Source organism: Lissotriton vulgaris, chromosome 7 (genome assembly GCF_964263255.1).
Source record: "Lissotriton vulgaris chromosome 7, aLisVul1.2, whole genome shotgun sequence".
NCBI classification, from domain to species: domain Eukaryota; kingdom Metazoa; phylum Chordata; class Amphibia; order Caudata; family Salamandridae; genus Lissotriton; species Lissotriton vulgaris.
The window spans coordinates 948,219,212-948,241,212 of record NC_141695.1 but is presented as its reverse complement, the minus strand read 5'-3'; the positions used below and the strand labels follow the sequence as shown (position 1 = coordinate 948,241,212).

Below are 22,001 nucleotides of genomic sequence, written 5' to 3'. Positions count from 1 at the left end.
ATGCATTTCATTAAGGGCCATCTCATGTGTCATCAAAAAAAACATCAAGTACCCTCTTTTGTCCATTGTTGATCCCGAATAGAGACCCTCTCTGTTCTTTTACTATATCCACTCTTTAACCGTAACCTCATCCCTAACTATGATAATGATGTGTATTCCAGTACAATGTACTGATACCAGACCAGGGACGGCTTGGGGACCAACAGTGGGTTGGCCTTTAGAAAACAAATATATTTGTAGAACTTAATCCCTAAATATCTATAAACACTGGAGTGTGGAGACTACAGTGCTATACAGCTAACTTTACAACTAACATTCTATCTCTGAAGCAATTAATGTCGGCCTATTTGATTCTCAAACAAACATTTCATACATTGCATTTGACTGACTGTGACTTTCTCTTAACATCTGTGAAAATCCATCAGTGGGGGGATAGAAGGGATGCCTTGTAAGAGTCAAATTAAGGTACTTTGCTCTTAACGTTCCACTGGAGAAATTTGGAAGAGAGGTGATAAATGGCTGTCCTGGACATCTCCAAACTAAAAAAGCAGTATTGATGACGCCAAGCTTTCTCATGTGAGCACATTTGAGACAGATTTATAATTAGAATTTAAACCTTAACGTCAATATTGGATCAGTTGGTGTGCACAGAAACCTTTCTGGAAATAGGTGCAAAGTACATTTTGCACAAAACTGACATGCTATTGTAACAGAGTCTGAGAGAAATTAGTGCCAGGCATCTTGCGGACCGGTAGTTCAATGCCGAAGCAACATAACACATTGCTGACACAGAGTTATAACGGACTGAGCGGCAAAATCCTCAAATCACCGCAGACCGGGAGCCACACACCGCAAAAGAAGAGCCCTTAAAAGAAAGTGACAGCAGACTTGGACTTGATTACTTTCACCCTGCTTGAAATGCCATACAAAGGAACATAGGAATACCATGTTATTCCTACATGTGAGCCACAAAACGGCATTCAAAGTCCTACCGCCTTAAAGCCCCGCCCTGATGAAGACCTTCGCTTGAAAGATTGCATTTGGTCCCATCAACTGAAGGTCCAAACGCGTTGGCTTGTCAAAAAGAGAGGTTCAGACCTACCTAATTCGAAGACATTGTTTCATATCAGGCACACTCAATCTGAATAGTTGATGCTTTGCATTAGAGTCTGATAATAAGTCCCTTACCTCTCTAGGACCTGAACTAAAAAATAATTGAGGACCGAATATAATAAAGTCTCAATTATACGATAAGAATGTAGGACTGACCACTGTTGTCAATAAGAAATGTGTATTGCACTGTCCTAACCAGAAACATGGTTGTCTGTATGTTTTTTGTCTAAGTATTAGGTCACATTAATGATTGCAATTAAAATAGTGTATATGTGTTTTTATATTAGTGTTGAAAACACTGTTTCAGAATAGAAGGGGTCATATGTCTTGAGAATACCAGGTGATGGTTACCTCTTCTTTGCATTTAAAAAATATTGAATGATTCCATAAATAAATGGTAGCCCTCGGTCAATTGAGATAACCACTGAGGCAGAATGAAAAACCTATTGATGGTGTTAGAGGTATTTTGTTGTGTATATTGAGACATCTTGTTTGACACATTTAGATTTTCTACATAAACTATTGGCTGCAGAATTTGACATTCAGTGGTGACTTGCAAATCTCACATAGATATTGGGAGACAGAGAGATGGTATGTTGTGAATATCAGTGGATCCTACAATGTGAACAAGGGTTTCTAGTAGGATGGTTAACCTATAATTCAAGGTTATTAATAATTCAATAATATATTATCCAATGTGATCTTGTGTGTATTGTATTTGCTGCAATTGTTTGTGTGTCGATCTGCTCTTTGGAGCAATCATGTGTAAAACCTGAACACATGATTACCCCGATGAGAGCCCCCATCCTCGACTAGAACACAAAGCATGATCTTGAAACACTCACCAATGTGTTTCATCTCCTTGGAAGCCTTACATTGATCCTGGAAACTTCAGCTAACTTTTGACAAATCATGGACCCTTTTGCTTAAGGATACCACAAACCAGGAGATTCTGGGAAAACAACAAATGTGCTTCACCCTTGGAAAATATGACAATGTATTGTGTTTTGGGGAAATAAATAAGTACACGTGTCCCTCTTGCTGGACAATCTTACTGTTTCCTGTAACGCGTCCTCGCCCGCAAGAGGACTGGATCCTGTACTAGACCCACACCCTGGATGCTGCCACTGGGTGGTCCCCGTAGGCACATGCCAATAGTAGGTTCCAGATGTATCTCGAATGGTCCTCCATCCTGGCGGGAGAAGGGGGTCTGGCTCCAAATTCTGATCAGACCACACATTGTCTGCAAGAAAATGAAGAGATAATGAAAATACAAGAACAACAGCATGTGAGCTGACAACAGCAAAAACTGAGTTCTTCACATGTAACATTTTTTGCCAAGTTATCATTGTCTTTCATAAGCAAACGCTGGGTAACATTGTGATGAGTTCCCCCCCAAAAAACAAGCACTTTAACATTAACAGCTTTATGAATAACCTAGAATGTAAGGCTTATTTTTGGGACCCGTACGCAAGCTGTATTGAAATACGCATTATCACATAATGATGAATAAAACCACAGTGCCTCTAAAACAACATCATCCATTTTTAGGATGTAGTAAAGCTGGCGCAACCATGAGACTAAGGTTGTGCAAATCTGAACCTGCAACATTCTGTCTGCCTTGCTCGAAAGAACAAAGGGAAACTCTTTATTCCTCATGTGGACTTGGGACTCTGTAATGTGAACATCAATTTTCCAACATATACTATTTGAGAGAAATAAAAGTATGTGTCATACAGTTCGCAATAATGTATACAGTGGTTGTATGACAAAGTATTGTAAATGAAAATATCAGCAACAAAAATATTTTAAAATATTGAGAACCTAAATACTGACTCTACATACCCTATATGAAAAGTCTAAAATTACAACAACAAAAATATAGAAGATAACAATATTGTCAGACAACAGGTAAGTAACTTTCAAATATTACAATTCAAAAGATATATTTACAATACATAAAATGTATACAAATGTATACCTTTAAATTTCATAAAGTAAAAATATATGCTTTAAAATAATATCAATAAACAATTAACATGGCATTAAAAATAAGAATATCATTTGAACACAAATAATAAAAAAGACTAGTAATAAGTATGATTAGAAACACAAAATTTGTAAATATAAAAAAGTATAACAGCATGAAATAAATATAAAATCACATGAATAAAAAATACATTGCTACAAAAGGAAATATAAAAATATTAAAATCATTTTTAAAATTAAAATTAATTATATAACCAAACAATAACAAATATTTAGATTCAAATGAACCGAATGAATAGTCTAACGTCGAAATAAGCAACACTACGGAAAGTGTTGGACTTTGGAGGGGTCAGACTGACTATTATCACTCTGTCATAAACTGCAGGAGAGAAAATGTTGGACTTTGGAGGGTTTAGATTTACTATTCCCACTTCAATGTAAGCAACACATTTCTCCAGAAGGGTTAGATTTACTATTACCACTTGAAATTGAGCAGCAGTAGGGAACGTGTTGGACTTTGAAGAGTTTAGAATTACTATTCACACTCCAATATAAGAAACAGTAGGGAATATGGTGAACTTTGGAGGACTTCCATTTACTGCTGCCACTCCAAAAAAAGCAACAATAGAGAACGTGTTGGGCTTTGGAGGGCTCAGATTTAATATCCTCACTTCAAACTGAGCAACAGTAGGGAATGTATTGTACTTTGGAGGGGTCAGATTTACTGTTTGTACTACACTCTAAACAACAGTAAGAAAGTGTTGGACTTTGGGGGTGATAGTTTCACTATTCCCACTCTGCTGAAAGCAGCATTAGAGAAAATGTTGGACTTGGAGGGGTCAGATTTATTATTCCCGCTCCAACGTAAGCAACTGTAGTGAAAGTAATTCTACTTGAGTGTAAGTAACAGTAGAGAAAATGTTAAACTTTAGAAAACTCAATTATAATTTTCCCATCTTAGGTCAATACAAAATAAATTACATACATTTAATTTATATATATGTATGTATATCTATTATATATTTATGTCATTTATTTATTTAGTATATATATATATATATATATATTACTTGTATATAATTTATTTTGTGTATATATATTTATATATGTATAGGTATATAGATATGTATATAGTTAACAATTTATAAAACTGGCATACTATATTATACGTAACATTATATTAAACAATTACAATTACAAAAATTGAACTGAAATGTGAAATTCTGACCCTTTCACCCTAAAGTTCAAATGAAAATACTAACAGAATAAAATAACAAAACACATTATTTATATTATATATATAATATTACAATATTTGTTAACTATCCATTAAACAACTTAGAAATATTTACATAATTAAATAGCAAATTAACATGTTGCAACTTATAAAAATACATGTTACAATCAATGAAATATATTTGAAAATTTACCACCAAAGAAAATTAACATAAAATAGAACACATTAAAATTAAAATATACTATCAAATTAGAAAAAGAAACTAAAATAATGAAATGTACTTAACTCTAAAATAATAACTAATAACATTCAAACTAATAAAACTCAACTAAATATTATTTAAAAAAATATATAAAACTATATTAACAAAACATTATAAAGTACTGTAAAAATGATATTCTTCTGTTCTATATTATGTTCCACATTATGTTTGACAGCACAATAATGTGTGACACAATATTTGTGTCTCCCAATATTTTTACATCCATATTTTGTATTAATACTATGTACAAAATGTGAGCCTATGAATGGATTTAAATCTAAGGTAAGGCTTTACAAGTCAAGTCAAGTCAAGTCAAATAATTTGTATAGCGCACTACATACCCAGAGGGTTTCAAGGCGCTTAGGAAGGGGAGGAGGATTATTTGTCAAATATCCACGTTTTAAGCTGCTTTCTGAACGCTAGGTGGTTCTGGGTGAGGCGAAGGTAAGCGGGGAGTGAGTTCCATGTTTTAGCAGCCAGGTATGAAAAGGATCTGCCTCCCATGGTGGTCTTGTTGATGCGAGGTACAGTGGCGAGGGCTTGGCTGGAAGAACGTAGTTGGCGGGAGTGGGTGTAGAAGGACAGTCGAGAGTTGAGGCAATCTGGTCCGATGTCGTAGAGTGATTTGTGTGCGTGGGTAAGCAGTCAGAAAGTGATCCTCTTATTGATGGGTAGCCAGTGGAGGTCTTTAAGGTGACCAGAGATGTGTTCGTTACGTGGGATGTCTAATATGAGCCTGGCTGAGGCGTTTTGGATTCGTTGGAGTTTCTTCTGGAGTTTAGCGGTGGTCCCTGCGTAGAGGGTGTTTCCGTAGTCCAGTCGGCTCGTGACCAGAGCGTGGGTGACTGTTTTCCTTGTTTCGGAGGGGATCCAGCGGAATGTTTTTCTGAGCATGCGAAGAACGTTGAAGCAGGATGAGGATACGGCGCTGACTTGTCTGTTCATTGAGAGTGAAGAATCCAGGATGACGCCAAGGTTCCGTGCGTGGTCTGTCGGGATGGGTGCTTTTCCGAGGGCTTCCGGCCACCAGGAGTCGTCCCAGGCAGAGGGGGATGTACCTAGGATGAGGACTTCTGTTTTGTCTGAGTTCAGTTTCAGACGGCTTTGTTTCATCCATTCGGCGACTTTTTTCATTCCTTCGTGTAGGTTAGTTTTGGCGGTGCAGGGGTCCTTGGTGAGAGAAAGGATCAGTTGAGTGTCATCCGCGTAAGAGATGATGTTGAGGTTGTGTTGGCGTGCGATGGCCGCGAGGGGGCTCATGTATACGTTGAAGAGGGTGGGACTGAGTGAGGATCCTTGAGGTACGCCGCAGATGACTTCAGAGGCCTCGGACTTGAATGGAGGAAGGCGGACTCTTTGGGTTCTTCCGGTGAGGAACGAGGTGATCCATTCAAGTGCTTTTCCTTGGATTCCGATGTTATTGAGGCGTTGTAGAAGGGTGCTGTGGCAGACTGTGTCGAATGCTGCGGAGAGGTCGAGGAGGATGAGGGCGACTGTGTCTCCATTGTCCAGTAGAGTTCGAATGTCGTCTGTTGCTGCGATGAGGGCGGTCTCGGTGCTGTGTTTTGCTCGGAAGCCAGATTGTGAGGGGTCGAGGGATTTGTTGGCTTCGAGGAAGGCGGCGAGTTGGTTGTTGACGGCTTTCTCGATGACTTTTGCCGGGAATGGAAGGAGCGAGATGGGGCGGTAGTTTTTGAGTTCGGTGGGGTCCGCTGTTGGTTTTTTCAGAAGGGCGGTGAGTTCGGCGTGTTTCCAGTCTTCTGGGAAGGTAGCGGAGTTGAAGGAGCAATTGATGACGTCTCGGAGGTGAGGTGCTATGACGGAGTCTGCTTTGTTGAAGATGTGGTGAGGGCATGGGTCTGTGGGGGATCCAGAGTGGATGGAATTCATCAGGCGGATGGTGTCCTCAGTGGAGATTGAGTTCCAGGCGTTAAGGGTGTTTACGGGGGGAAGATGGTCAGCAGCTGGTAGGGTGGGTTGGTTTCCGGGTTGGTTGTCAAAGCTGTTGTGGATGTCTGCAATCTTGTTGTGGAAAAAAGAGGCTAGGGAGTCGCAGAGGGTTTGAGAGGGGGTGATGTCGTTGGAGTTGGCCGAGGAGTTGGAAAATTCCTTGACGATGTTGAAAAGTTCCTTGCTGTTGTGGGCGTTGTTGTCAAGTCGATCTTTGAATGCTGTTTTCTTGGCTTTACGGATCAGTTGGTGGTGAGTGCGGGTGGCGCTTTTGAAGGCGTCCTTGGTGCTGGTGGTTGGGTCTTTTTTCCAGGCTTTTTCAAGGGAGCGGCAGAGTTTCTTGGATTTCTTAAGATCATCGTTGAACCATGAGGCCTTCTTGCTGCCAGGTTTGCTGTGACGTTTTTTCAGTGGTGCTAAGGTGTCGGCGGTGTTGGATAACCATAGGGTGAGGTTGGCGGCGGCTTCGTTGGCGTTAGAGGAGAGGGCTGGGGAGTTTCGAAGGAGCGAAGCGGAGATTTGGTCCGTGGTAATTTTGTTCCAGTTTCTTTGCAGGGTAGGTTGGGAGTGGTTGATGGGTTTCGGCTTGTTGTAGGTGAAGTGGACGCAGCTGTGGTCGGTCCATAGGAGATCCGTAGTGTGGCTGAAGGAGACATGATTGCTGGAAGTGAAGATGGGGTCGAGTGTGTGACCTGCGATGTGGGTGGGGGAGGTGACTAGTTGTTTAAGTCCGAGGTTGGCGAGGTTGTCCACGAGGGTGGCGGTGTTGCGGTCGTTGATCTTCTCAAGGTGAAAATTGAGGTCTCCCAGAAGGATGTAGTCTTTGGAGGGGAGCGCGTGTGGGGTGATGAAGTCCGTGATGTCTTCACTGAATTTAGCGCGGGGTCCTGGTGGTCTGTAGAGGAGGGTGCCTCTGAGTGTGGTTTTGGGGTCGGTGTGGATCTGGAAGTGAAGGTGTTCGGAGTTGGCGAGGTTGGCGTCAGAGCTGGTTGAGATGCGGATTGATTTCTTGTGGACGATAGCGATTCCTCCTCCTGTGTGGTCAGTGCGGTCTTTGCGAGTGATCTTGTAGTCTTCAGGGATGGCAATGGTGATGTCTGGAGCGGAGGAAGCATTCATCCATGTTTCCGTGAGGAAGGCGACGTCTGGAGAGAGGGTGTCTAGTAGATTCCATAGGTCAATGGCGTGCCTGTGGACCGAGCGGGTGTTGAGAAGGATGCATTGTAGGTGGTTGGGGCCGGGAATCTGTGGTGTAGTCGTGGCGGAGATGTTGTCGGTGCCGCTGAATTTGCAGGAGTGGCAGGAGAAAGGTCCATGAGTGTGTCCGGGAGCGGCTTGGACGCAGGTGGGGGCGCGACCGGGGTTGAGGGCTAGGAGGGTGGTGGCATCGTAGGTAACGCGGGGGGGCTGGGCAGCGCGAGAGGCAGGGGGTCTGGCGCTGGGCGCGGTCCAGGCGCGGACGGGCGTAGACGGGCTTACCTTTGGTAAACCTGCCTTGGCTTTACCCAGTCCAGGATGTCTGGGAACACCTCAAATTAGATGTAACAACAAATATTTGATAGATAACGCATTGAAATCATATGCAGTCCTTGATTTTATTTTGTAAACAAACTTTATTAGGTTTATAATTCAATACATTGGCAATTCAAAAATCTTAAGTCTGTTCTCTCCCCTCTTGGCATGCTTTACAATCATATAAATATAGGATCTTTAGAGTATATCCATGATACTTTCAATTACAATATCGCAGAATAATTGACTGGACAATAAAAAAAATCCTCCTTGTCTTGGAGAAAAAATAGACATGAGTCAAGGGGAATAACCTCAAATTCTTAATAGTGCCCTTAAAATAGCTCTGCATCACTAGCCCTAACAAATCTAAGCTAAAACACTCACATATTTCCCTCCCCCACCCTCCTTTCAGCCATGTCACTTCCAGTGTTACGTTGTTCTATCAATAATCATTAGCAGTGCTTAGTTGGTGGTCTCCAGTAATACAATGCAGGCTTGTATAGGTTGCCACTCCAGGCTCACGTATCTTATATATATCTAATGTGGTCTTATGATTACAACTATGTGCTGTTAAGGACCTACTCTTTTTCCGGCACTTACGGATCGGTGTCGTCCTCACTATTTAGCCATGCCTCTTTAATCCACCACCAACCGCTCTTTACCGCACTATTTAGGGTTCCTCTTCATCCCTATTTTCTTCCTTTATCACTGTTTTTTTTATCTTTCTCTCCCCCCCCGCCGCTTTTCTGTATTTTAATTTCACTTCCTCTGGGTGAAAGTGTGACAAGGAAAAAAGTGCCGGTTTCCAAAAGTAAGTGCTAAAAGTATAAGCCTCACGGTAGCTGTAAAAATCCAATTCAACGAAACCATGCAGTAACAGAAATGAACAAAAAGTCTGTGCGTTGGCTGTGCCTTCTGCACGTGCCTTTTGTTTTTCTAATTCCCCAAAGTAAAATATTGTTTGTAGATATATATTGCACTCAGTTACTATTGAAAGTTTTATGACAACTTAATATAATAGGCAACTATCGGCTGCACAATGTCTATCCTGAATTCTCCTTAAACACAGATTTCGGCTTTAAGACACTGAAAAGTTGTAGTGAAAAAATACCTGTATTTGTAAAACCACTTTGGTAGGATGTTGCAGACTGGTGCATATCAGGTAACGAGGGCCCGTGATTATGGGGCATTAATGATTAATGTCATCCCTCTCCAGCCAACTTTTGCTTTCACTCTTTGCCAGTGCTCCTTTTTTGGTCTCGTGTCACAAAGCCTTGTGTCGCGTTACAATTCTTGCTCCTCTGAACTCTTCTCTAGAGCCTGCCATGGGGGCTCACAGGCACTTGGGCAAATGACAGACTGACAAGGAGCTAGGGGACAACTCATTGACGGGAAACAACCTTTACAACGCACTACCATTACAACAAAACTTTTACAACGCAAGATCCATTACATCGCATGCCATTACAACGCAACCATTACAACGCATGACACTACAACGCATACCATTACAACGCATGTCATTAAAACGCAGTCATTACAACGCATTCCATTACAACGCATACCATCACAACGCATAGTACCCTTACACTATCCAAAACTTACCCTAATGTTGCACCCACTGGAGTTAGAATAGTAATTTTTACCCCTACACTATCCAACACTTACCCTACTGTTGCACCCCCTGGAGTTAGAATAGTAATTTTTACCCCTACACTATCCAACACTTACCCCCCTGGAGTTAGAATAGTAATTTTTACCCCTACACTATCCAATACTTACCATACATGCAATGTAATGGTATGCGTTGTAAAGGTGGTATGCGTTGTAATGGAATTCGTTGTAAAGGTAGTTTTTAAAAATTCGTTGTAATGGCATGCGTTGTAATGGAATGCGTTGTAATGGAAGTTGCGTAGTAAAAAAAGCGTTGTAAAGGTATACTTTGTAAAAGTATGCGTTGTAACGTCATACATTCTCATTGACAGATGGGCAGAGAATACTCAAATTCTGAGAGGAAATAAACAGATTCTGGGAGTGAGATCAGACTGTCACTACAAACGGGAAAGGACTGACATGGAAACAGGGATACCGTGACGAATTATCCTCTTCTCCTTCCCGGTGTGATTCTATCCCTGTCTGTATTTGGAATGTTTATATGGCGAAATTACAGTTCCCACGCGTTATAAAGAGGGAAATGCCATCTCTGTGCAGGAAGACACTTAGACAAGGAATGTGCCCGCTAACACTATGGCCTTTGTGACCTAAACCCTGTTTCCTATATCCTGATGGCATTTAGCATGGCATCTTTCTAACAAGTGGAGACTGTAATTTCCCTATATTACTTTGCATTTTATTTCTTTATTGCAAATGCGCTCCAACATCAGAATGTGTTATACGAAAGCGATGCACTTAGTAGTTTGTAATAAGTTATTACGGGCAACTCGAGCCATCACAGCGCCCCAGGGAAATTAAGGGGAATGAAGTTGGTGTGCAGAGCAGTTTGTAAAACTATCTATCTCGGCACATAGACAGTACTTGGCCCCACATTCCAACGTCCCTAGCTAGCTCTTAAATCTTAAACACAACCTTAGCCGCCTGCAGGAATGAGCAGAGCCCGTCTCTATGAGAAACAAAAAAGTGATTTATTTCGTGGAAAAAGGTTTTAGGAGCGCAAATGGGCTTCTCTCCCTGATGGAATACATTATTTCTGTTTCTTTTATGCGCCAGCGCTACTGCTGATTGGAGGCTGCTTAAAGTTAGCTGCCAAGAAGCCCATTTCATATGTTACACTATCAGCAGGTCATGCCGTCATAGCTTCAATAATCAGTGCCAGCAGAAGGTGTCACACATAATAGTGCTGCATGTCACACATGTAATATATATTGAGAGAAGCAGGCGACAAGAGGTTCCCATAGTAGATGGAATAAAATGCCCCTTTAATTTGCATTATGAAGGTTATTGCAAGTCAACTCGGAGTTTCTTGACCATTAAAAGCACTCAGAGTGCAGCCTCGTGTCTCTGTATGTTCAAGAAACACCTCAGTGACTTGTAATATCCTTAATGTAGACAACTGTGCATTTTTACTCATACATGACATACTTGTGTTATATACACTTGTGTGTATTTATATAGAAATTGATCTTAGCGTCGTTTTTCGGTAATAGATTTTCACCTCCTCAAATACACTACTGCTGCTTTTACATTTTCAACAAAACCCACAAGTCGAAGAATGGCTTAAAGCCATTGATGCCCTCAATGGTAACCTCACCTTGGCGGATTCGGTAAAATCTCTAGGGATCACCCTAGACCCAAAACTGGACATGAAGAAACATATCACAAGATCCGCTAAAAGTGCCTTTCTCAACCTTAAACTACTATACAAAATAAAACCCTTCCTCCCACACAAAGACCTTCAACAAGCCACCCAAGCACTGGTTCCTCTCCAGAATAGACTACGGGATCGCTACCTTGACGGGGACAGCAAAATCCCACCTCACTCTCCTGAAGACAACTCTCAATGCAGCAGCCAGAATATTCACTGGAATCAAGAAATTTGATCATATCTTGCCAGCACTCAGGGAACTCAGATAGCTCCCAGTTGAGTTATGAGCCAACTTCAGAACATCCTGCCTCATGCACAAAGCCCTGCACACAGGCAAACCGGAATACCTGGCTGCCAAACTCAAAAGGGCAGGCCAGTCCAGAAACCTCAGGAGCTCCAACTCTCTACTACTCATCCCGCCAAAAACTCACAAGCACAAAACCACAATCAAATCTTTTGCCGGGAACGGTCCAAAAATCTGGAACTCCATCCCTCCCCACATCAGAACAACATCCTCATTCCCTAAATTCAAGAGCCTACTCAAAACCCTCCTCCTCGACCGATTTTGAGAGGACTGACAGCCCAGGTAGCTCCATATAATTTTTGTGTACATAAACGGCTTAATTATCTAATATGCTCGGATGATCATCAGACTTGGCTTGCACCCTCCTCTCCTATGCCACTTCGCCCATAGTCTTGCTCCCTTCCCTCTCCTAACCCCCCGTGTTTCACTTTCCTCCTGTATCATCTGTTTGCACTTTACTGTATTTGCTGTGAAGCGCTCTGATACCCTTGGGTATCAGAGCTATACAAAACTCCTAAAATAATTAAATAAAAATAAATACTAAATAAGAGCTAGATAAACAATGCTATATATGTGTAATTCCCAATACATTCTCACGAATAGTTTGAGAAATAGAGAGGCCCTGTAACATATGGTTTTCCACCCTATAAGAGAGAACAGAAAAGGGCATGCATTTCTAATAAAGAGCAAAGAACATCTTTGTCCAGGGAGCTGGGTTGAATTGTATATTGCTTGCTGGTATTGATGGGAGCATGCAGCTCTAGGGCACTCATTAGCTTTTCAGCTTTGCAAAAATTTGCACCCCTGGGCCTGTGTAATTCATTGTGTCCTGGGGGTGCTACGGGCGCAGCGCCCACTTTGAGTGCCCCTGGGGCACAATGGTATTACAAAAAAGGGGCTGTAGATGCTTGTGTGTCCCCTTCTGTAACACTGATAGCACTGATGAACATGTTACGTCAGCACTATCTTGAGAGGATGTACCCTCATTTGCATCAGGCGTGGCTCCATGCAAATGAGGGAATCACTTTGCTTCTGCACCTGTGCCATATTACCAATGTGAGCGCAGAGGAAAACATGCCTTTAAGAGGAGCACTGAAAGTGCGCCATAAAAAGGTAGCCCTTTCATTGCAACTTTTAAAGGCAGCCCTCTCGGGAGGGGTAGAAACAGGGTCCTATAGACCCCTTATACCTGCCCCTACAAGCAGGTGCAATCACTCAAACCATCCGCCTGTAAGGGGATGTCTACCCCCCCTTAGAAGTGCAGTGAAAGACAGAGCAGCTTGCAAACAGCTGCCCCACATTTCATTTGAATGCACTGCCCTGAGGGCAGCGTGTGTACGCAGCTGCCCTGGGGGCAGCACATTATTTAAATACGGTTTGCTTTCCTTATTTGCAGTGGGTGCACCTATTGAAAGGTGCACTGTGGCGCAAACAAGGAAAGTGTACCGTATTCGTAATAGGGCCCCTCCTATCAAAGTTCGTCTTATGGTAGTTTTCTAATTAGACGCCTACCTATATAATGTTTGGGTTATTTATCATGTGTACATTTCAAACATTCATCTTTGCCAATATGATTAAGATTTTTGCTGGTATTTTGATAAATCCTTTGTGTACTTGCCTAGTGTAAAATGCAGATGTGTCGAATACTATTTAGTGCGTGCGTGTGTGTGTGTGTGTGTGTGAGTGAAGTTCGGCTATGGGAAGTAGGTCTGATTCGGAGGAGCTCATCTGGAGTTTGGTGGATGCGGGACATCCTGCATCTGTCAGACTCTGAAGAATCCCTACCTATTTAGATCTTCCTTCTGGTGCTAATTGAGGGAGGAGTCATGGGACGTCAATCCATTTCACAGACTTCCATGAGGTAAACCAGCTGACTTGACACAGGAACCCAAAGCACTGACAAGAAATACACTTACACCAGGCCCAACAATACAAAGTGTGGAGACGTGTGGCTCACTGGTTAGAAGCGGCAGACTCTGAAGCAGAGATCAGGCCCGGGACCAGGGTTCAATTCCCGACGCGGCAGGGTCTTTGGCTCAATGTCCGGACTCGATAATTCTCGCCTCAGCGCCTACTCTAATCATGGGTCCCATGCTGCAACTCTGGACAATAGCTTGCTTAATCTCCAAAACGGCCCCAACAACACTGGGATGCCTGGCTTCACCTTGGGGGTGCCCAGGAGGGGCATCTCAGAGGGAGAGCCAGGAAGGGTTCCACAGCGTTATACAGTGCTGGGACGCTCCGTTACGGGGGCAGCTGTGTGCTTTACAAGTGTACATATACATTTACAAGGACAAAGTGACTCCGAATGATCTGACACCGGGACTGGAAATTTACAGACATGAGAAGCATAGCCTCTGGGACAAGGAAACACGTGCACCTCCATTAATCCAGCGAGACACTGATTTACGCACCGATAGACGCATGTGGAAAGTAAGAAAAAAATAGGAACACAGAGTTTGCATCCCTTGCTATTTAACTAACTCCTCATCAACAACTAGTAAGCTAGGAAGTAAGAATGGCACAAGGTGTTAAGCTTGTGATGCTATCTTGGTCAAAGTACACATGATGTCACTTTTGCTACGACTAGAATGTTGGTTTTTTGGCATTCATTGAAATACACATCAGGTGAAAATTGCAAACCAACCCCTAAAATTCCCCCTGCATTTTGGAAAAAAACATGAACGGCAGGTACCAAACTGCATAGTGTAACATCCAGGAGGACCAAGAGGCCAAATAACTGATGGACACTTCACTATACAAAAATTGCACATGAAACAAATCCAGTTTAAGCCTCTCATTTCCCCTCTTCCTATCTACGTATTGTTAATACATATTTTTATTATCATTTATCCCTGCCTTTATTTTCTGGGAACATCACCATTTTATAACTCTTGTTCAATATAATCATCTGGCTGCTTTTCTTCTTATCTGTTTCATGTCCCCATTGGATTTATTTTATTTTCCAGGCAGTCTCTCTCTCTCTATCTCCTTCGTTTTCATCTCACACTTCTACAGGAGGATCTTTCTGGCCCATGTTCTTACATGGAAAGTGTTCATAGAAATGTATTGAGAACTGGTGGGGTCTGTGTAATTTTCAAACAAGTTCTTTCCAACAGCAACCTATAGAGTATGTGAAGGGAGCAATCAAGTCCAAACATTGCACTCAATGCAAATGTCTAATTGCAGGTGGGGTTGGGTGGTGTGTGTTTGTGTGTGTGGACGCCTAACTATTCTCTTGTCCTGATGAAGACCCTGCCTATTATCTGTTGAGGTCAAAACATCGGCAAACTGGCCACAGATTATTTATGAAAAACTGTGAATTTCTGACTCATTGCTTTTAACTACATATACTTATTTTAACTTTTCTTTTTTCACTTCCTGTACTTTTTCCCTGCACCATTGCACTTCTGTCTGTGTGTTTTTCCTCCATTCAACAATTTTTTTCTTCAGATCAACACAATCATATGATCATTTCCTGTTGATCCTGGCCTCTTTTTTCACACTTACTATCGGTCTTTAATGTTCTGCGAGTGCGTGCGCCAAATAATAGCATAAGGTACATTGTAGTTGTTTGCCTTTGCTCTAGAGGGGTACTGCCCATATATCCCTTCCTTACTGAGTAACTACAGCCAGCTCACTCACCTGTGGAGGGCTGACAGTAGTGCTAGAGACTGATAATAGAGGCAGTGAAAGATAGGCCTTAGTACCTGCTGCCTTCACAGGGACCCTTGCCTATTGGCCTATCCTGGTTACATCTGTGTGCCATTCTCCTGCAACTGGATACCTTACGCCATGAATGTGAGAAGTATATGTCACGTGTATAGTGACAATATACATGTGTTGCAGGAGAAGCTTTGAGCACCTATTTTGTTGTTTGTCTGATACAGAAAGGATTACATTACATGGATGTTGGAAGGAATCAGCCACACAGCACTGTCAACTGCAGAGCTCTCCTAAAGCACTCCTGAGAATGAGGGCCCCTTTCAAATATAGGAGGGTCATTGACCTGGCTGATCAATTCTCCTAGATGTATTAACCACAATGTGTTAAAAAGTAGCTGGGTGAGGAAGCCTCTCCCTATTTTGTGTGTTTGTTTTGAGTGTCCCTGGAGGGGAATTCCCAATCCTAACCTTTCTTCCTTCTGGCACTAGAGTACAAAGTCTGTAGCTTGACCAGAATGTGAAAACACACAAAACGACAGGAAAAGCCTCAAACTGGTCCCAGGGCCCGCCATGTGGAATCCACAGTCTCGCTCTGTAAACTGAGTAGAAGTATGTGGGCACAAACCTGCAGTACCTGTGCCAGGATTTCTCATCGACCAGAGCCAGGGGTCCCACACTAGCGGAGACTGAGAAAGGCTTCTGACCTCCAGGTTTGTGGTCACGGATTGCCAGCTCCCCTTGAAAGGTCATGAACAGAATCTTGAAAGTTGTGCATCATGCCAGATGAACCAACTATGATGAAGAGATTACATTCTGCAGAGGAGAGGCGCAGGAGGTACCCTTGCATGAAGGAAAGACTACCTAGAAAAGAAGGACCTTGAGGAGCTGACAGGAAGAAATTAAGTTGGTCCGCTGTCATCCAGGGAAGGGTCTGCACGATAAGGCCTTACAGTGAGGCCTTGTGATCTTGGTCTCACTGCAGTGGGCCCCCAGCACGTTAACTAGCGCCCCAAATCTGTGCTTTCATTGGGAACTTTGAACACTCAGGCCGGCCTGCGAAACATTACAAAAAGGGACTGGAAATGATGAAAGTGAGTCCAAAGACAGGACCAGTGAGGGAACGCCTGCAATGGCCCAGAGCTAGGAAAACGTCAAACTGTGTTTGCCAGTATTACCACTGCAGAAGGGAGAAGTGCTTATGGCGAGACATTAGAAGAAACCCTGAACATGCCTTTGCAATTCCAACCTCAGTAACATCCCCATTGCCACCTGGAGTGGACTCTTCATGTGTTTGGGTCGGGGATTGGAGCGTTGAGCCCGAGGAAGACCCTGCGAAGGAGAGCTCTGCTTCCCCTTCTGGAACGTGCAAGTCCAGCTTCTGTCTATCGGTGTCTACACAACCCCTCCTCTTCTGGTCTAGAGGTGTGAACATGTGCACAACTGCACCACTGGGGACATTGCAAGAGGCCCAAGCCTGTGTTTCACTAGAAAGTGCCTGCAAGCATAGGCACCAGCTAGTGCGGTGCCTCAGCGTAGCCAGCCAGCCTAGGCAGCGACGCGTGTGACCCCCGCACCTACGTTCAAAGGCACTGTGTGCAATCGAGGATGTGGGGACCACTCGAGCATCTGACCCAGTGCCAGCCTGCAGATAGTGTAAGGACGCCCGTACCTTATTTGCCATAGTACAGTTGTACCCACTGCCATTGGAACAAAGTGCAATGCAGATTGCGCTGCAAAAGTTCAGGGGGCAATTTAGTGTGTTTATGGACTAATCTTGCTGTGCTAATCTTTATCTCTGTTGTTATGAAGTTCCGAGTCTCTGCTCAACGCGATCGCTTAGGTACTCCTTGGACAGCTCTCCCAGCTCCCTAAGGTCAATCACTAATGGGGTTAACTTGATGATCAGTTGTGGATCCAACAGAAAGATAAAGCTCCAGGAAACCAAAGGTGAAAGGCTCTTATTGTCACAGTCTGAGCCCTGTATCCCCTGATTGTCAGGTGACTCCAGGAAAAGCACCCACACTTTCCTTTGCTTATCTCTCTGAGTACAGTGTTCCATCTTTTCAAGCTTCTTGTCTGCAAGTGCCCCTCACTCTCTTCTGCGCATGCACATGCGTTGCTCTCACATGCCAGTATTACTATCCCTGATTGCTGAATGTACAGCAAGGTTCACAAACAAGCACTTCCAGAACTCTTAGAGAACTGGAGTTAGGATAGTACATTGTCCTAACCTCTCCTTGAATAGTTAGTTGGGTGTGAATCTGTGCCCTTCCTGCGAGTTTCAGGGGAAGCATAGAATTAAGGGCACTTCAGGGAAACATGCAGATGGGAAGTATGGATGGGAGAACACCAGCACGTGAGCGCTGACTTGTAAGAGAGGTGAGCGCTGACTGGGGGGAGAGGTGAGCGCTGACTGATAAGAGAGGTGAGCGCTGACTGGCAAGAGAGGTGAGCACTGACTGATAAGAGAGGTGAGCGCTGACTGGTAAGAGAGGTGAGCGCTGACTGGGGAGAGCAATGAGTGCTGACTGGTAAGAAAGGTGAGCGCTGACTGGCAAGAGAGGTGAGCGCTGACTGATAAGAGAGGTGAGCGCTGACTGATAAGAGAGGTGAGCGCTGACTGGTAAGAGAGGTGATCGCTGACTGGGGAGAGCGGTGAGCGCTGGCTAGGGAGAGAGATGAGCACTGACTGGGGAGAGAGGTGAGCACTGACTGGGGAGAGAGGTGAGCGCTCTCTAGGGAGAGAGGTGAGCGCTGACTGGGAAGAGAGGTGAGCGCTGACTGCAGAGACAGGTGATCGCTGACTGCAGAGAGGTGAGTGTTGACTGTGGAGAGAGGTCAGCGCTGACTGGGGAGAGAGGTGAGCGATGGCTGGTGAGAGATGTGAGCACTGACTAGGAAGAGAGAGGTGAGTTCTGACTGGGGAGAGTTAGCGCTGACTGGTGAAAGTGAGCTCTGATTGGTGAGAGGGAGCACTGACCGTGGAGAGAGCTGGGCACTGACTGGTGAGAGTGAACGCTGACTGGGGAGACAGGTGAGCGCTGACTGGTGAGAGTGAGCACTGACTGGAGAGAGAGGTAAATGCTGACTTGCAAGAGAGGTGATCGCTGCTGGTGGGAGAGGTAAGCACTGACTGGGGAGAGAGGTGAGCCCTGACTGGTGAGAGGCGAACGCTGACTGGGAAGAGAGATGAGCACTGACTGGTGAGAGATGCGAGCACTGACTGGTGAGACAGGTGAGTGCTGACGTGTGAGAGAGGTGAGCACTGACTGACTGGAGAGAGATGTGAGCACTGACTGGAGAGAGAGGTGAGCACTGACTGTGGAGAGGGGTGAGTCTGACTGGTGAGAGAGGTGAATGCTGACTGGTGAGAGCAAACGCTGACTAGGGAGAGAGCTGAGCACTGACGGGTGAGAGTGAGCGCTGACTGGTGAGAGAGGTGAGCGCTGACTGGTGAGAGGTGAGCCCTGACTGGTGAGAGGTGAGCCCTGACTGGTGAGAGGTGAGTGCTGACTGGTGAGAGGTGAGTGGTGACTGGTGAGAGTGAGCACTGACTAGTGCGAGGCAAGCGCTGACTGGTGAGAGACGAGCACTGACTGTTGAGAGGCAAGCGCTGACTGGTGACAGGCAAGCGCTGACTAGTGAGAGGCAAGCACTGACTGGTGAGAGGCAAGCACTGACTGGTGAGAAAGGTGAGCCCTGACTGGTGAGAGGTGAGCCCGAACTGGTGAGAGGTGAGTGCTGACTGGTGAGATAGGTGGTGCTGACTGGTGCGAAGTGAGCCCTGACTGGTGAGAGGTGAGTGCTGACTGGGGAGAGAGGTGAGTGATGACTGGTGAGAGGTGAGCGCTAACTAGGGAGAGAGATGAGCGCTGACTGGGAAGAGAGGTGAGGGTTGACTGCAGAGAGTGGTGAGCGCTGCCTGCAGAGAGGTGAGTGCTGACTGATGAGAGAGGTAAATGCTGACTTGTGAGAGAAGCGATCGCTGACTGGTGGGAGAAGTAAGCACTGACTGGGGAGAGTGGTGAGCCCTGACTGGTGAGAGGCGAGAGCTGACTGGAAAGAGAAATGAGCGCTGACTGGTGAGAGATGCGAGCACTGACTGGATGAACAGGTGAGTGCTGACTCGTGAGAGAGGTGAGCACTGACTGACTAGTGATTGATGTGAGCACTGACCGGAGAGAGAGGTGAGCACTGACTGTGGAGAGGGAGGTGAGCACTGACTGTGGAGAGGGGTGAGTCTGACTGATGAGAGAGGTGAATGCTGACTGGTGAGAGTAAACGGTGACTGGGGAGAGAGCTGAGCACTGACTAGTGGGAGTGAGCGCTGACTGGTGAGAGAGGTGAGCGCTGACTGGTGAGAGGTGAGCCCTGTCTGGTGAGAGGTGAGCCCTGACTGGTGAGAGGTGAGTGCTGACTGGTGAGAGGTGAGCGCTGACTGGTGAGAGGCGAGCACTGACTGTTGAGAGGCAAGCGCTGACTGGTGACAGGCAAGCGCTGACTAGTGAGAGGCAAGCACTGACTGGTGAGAGGCAAGCACTGACTGGTGAGAAAGGTGAGCCCTGACTGGTGAGAGGTGAGCTCGAACTGGTGAGAGGTGAGTGCTGACTGGTGAGATAGGTGGCGCTGACTGGTGAGAAGTGAGCCCTGACTGGTGAAAGGTGAGCGCTGACTGGAGAGAGAGGTGAGCACTGACTGTGGAGAGGGGTGAGTCTGACTGGTGAGAGCGGTGAATGCTGACTGGTGAGAGCAAACGCTGACTAGGGAGAGAGCTGAGCACTGACTGGTGAGAGTGAGCGCTGACTGGTGAGAGAGGTGAGCGCTGGCTGGTGAGAGGTGAGCCCTGACTGGTGAGAGGAGAGCCCTGACTGGTGAGAGGTGAGTGCTGACTGGTGAGAGGTGAGTGGTGACTGGTGAGAGTGAGCACTGACTGGTGAAAGGCAAGTGCTGACTGGTGAGAGGCGAGCACTGACTGTTGAGAGGCAAGCGCTGACTGGTGAAAGGCAAGCGCTGACTAGTGAGAGGCAAGCACTGACTGGTGAGAGGCAAGCACTGACTGGTGAGAAAGGTGAGCCCTGACTGGTGAGAGGTGAGCCTGAACTGGTGAGAGGTGAGTGCTGACTGGTGAGATAGGTGGTGCTGACTGGTGCGAAGTGAGCCCTGACTGGTGAGAGGTGAGTGCTGACTGGGGAGAGAGGTGAGTGATGACTAGTGAGAGGTGTGCCCTGACAGGTGAGAGGTGAGTGCTGACTGGTGAGAAAGGTGAGCCCTGGCTGGTGAGATGTGAGCCCTGACAGGTGAGAGGTGAGTACTGACTGGTGAGAGAGGTGAGTGCTGACTGGTGAGAGATGAGCGCTGACTGGGAAGAGAGGTGGGTGCTGACTAGGGAGAGAGAAGAGCGCTGACTGGGAAGAGAGGTGAGCGCTGACTGCAGAGAGAGGTCAGCGCGGACTGCAGAGAGGTGAGTGCTGACTGTGGAGAGAGGTCAGCACTGACTGGTGAGAGTAAGCGCTGACTGGTAAGATAGGTGAGTGCTGACTGGTGAGAGGTGAGCGCTGACTGGGGAGAGAGGTGAGCACTGACTGGGGAGAGAGGTGAGCGCTGACTAGGGAGAGAGGTGGGCCTTGACTGGTGAGAGGTGAGCCATAATTAGTATTAGGATTACAGATATAGAAAAGTTTTTAATCCTAATGAAACGCAAATATGATTTTAAGATTGATCCATCTGGTTCTACTGTCCCCCCAAAGCAATGTTGCCAGTTGGTCAGTTATGCTGCCCTAGTGAACTATTACCTCAGGAGGCTTTGCCTGCTGGCCCCCACACCCCGCAGGCAGACGTTCAAACTGGAATTCCAGTGCACTGAAGTTCTGCTTTCTAAGTTCTGCTCAGGGGCATCTTTCATCACAAGCATCCCTGACCACAGTGGGAATTATGATCTGATTTGCACAACATGGGCAGTTCTGGGCACTGCCAGCCCAGAACACTGGCACTGATCTTGACAGCCCTACACACAGTCAGCCCTGTACACTGCTATTCCCAAGGGCAGCCTTGAATTCTGCTAGCACGTTACTTTGTAAACCATAGTAGTGCCAGGCCTGCACATTGTTTACGAGCCCAGTATGCTGCTGGCTTTGGACGCTGTCTTGAATGCCGCACTCAGTGCCGGCCTTGAAAACAGCCTTGCACTTAGCGAGCACCCTGCAGTGTCAGCAAGACATCAATCAATCAATCAATCAATCAGTGAATTTGTAAAGCAAGCTACTTACCCGTAAGGGTCTCAAGGCGCTGAGGGAGGGGGGGGGGTTGCTGTTGCTGCTCGAAGAGCCAGGTCTTGAGGAGCCTTCTCAAGGTGAGCAGGTCCTGTGTCTGACGTAGATGGGTGGGGAGGGTGTTCCAGGTTTTTGCAGCGAGGAAGTAGAAGGATCTGCCGCCGGAGGCCGTTCGTTGGATGCGCGGGACGGCGGCCGGGGCGAGGCTGGCAGAGCTGAGCTGGCGGGCGGGGGTGTAGAAGTTGAGTCTGTCGTTCAGGTATGCTGGTCCGGTGTTGTGGAGTGCTTTGTGTGCGTGGGTGAGGAGTTTGAAGGTGATCCTCTTGTTGATGGGGAGCCAGTGCAGGTCTCTGAGGTGGTGGGAGATGTGGCTGCGGC

General features: G+C 45.6%; 1 protein-coding gene across 1 annotated transcript in view; it reads right to left on the bottom strand.

Annotated features, from left to right (window-relative positions):
* The window catches only part of APBB3 (amyloid beta precursor protein binding family B member 3), a 250,568-nt gene that overhangs the window by 139,486 nt on the left and 89,081 nt on the right, over positions 1 to 22,001 (bottom strand). The window contains exon 3 of the mRNA XM_086931390.1: positions 2,169 to 2,356. Coding sequence (XP_086787516.1) covers positions 2,169 to 2,356 — 188 coding nt within the window. The remainder of the gene's footprint in view (positions 1 to 2,168; positions 2,357 to 22,001) is intronic.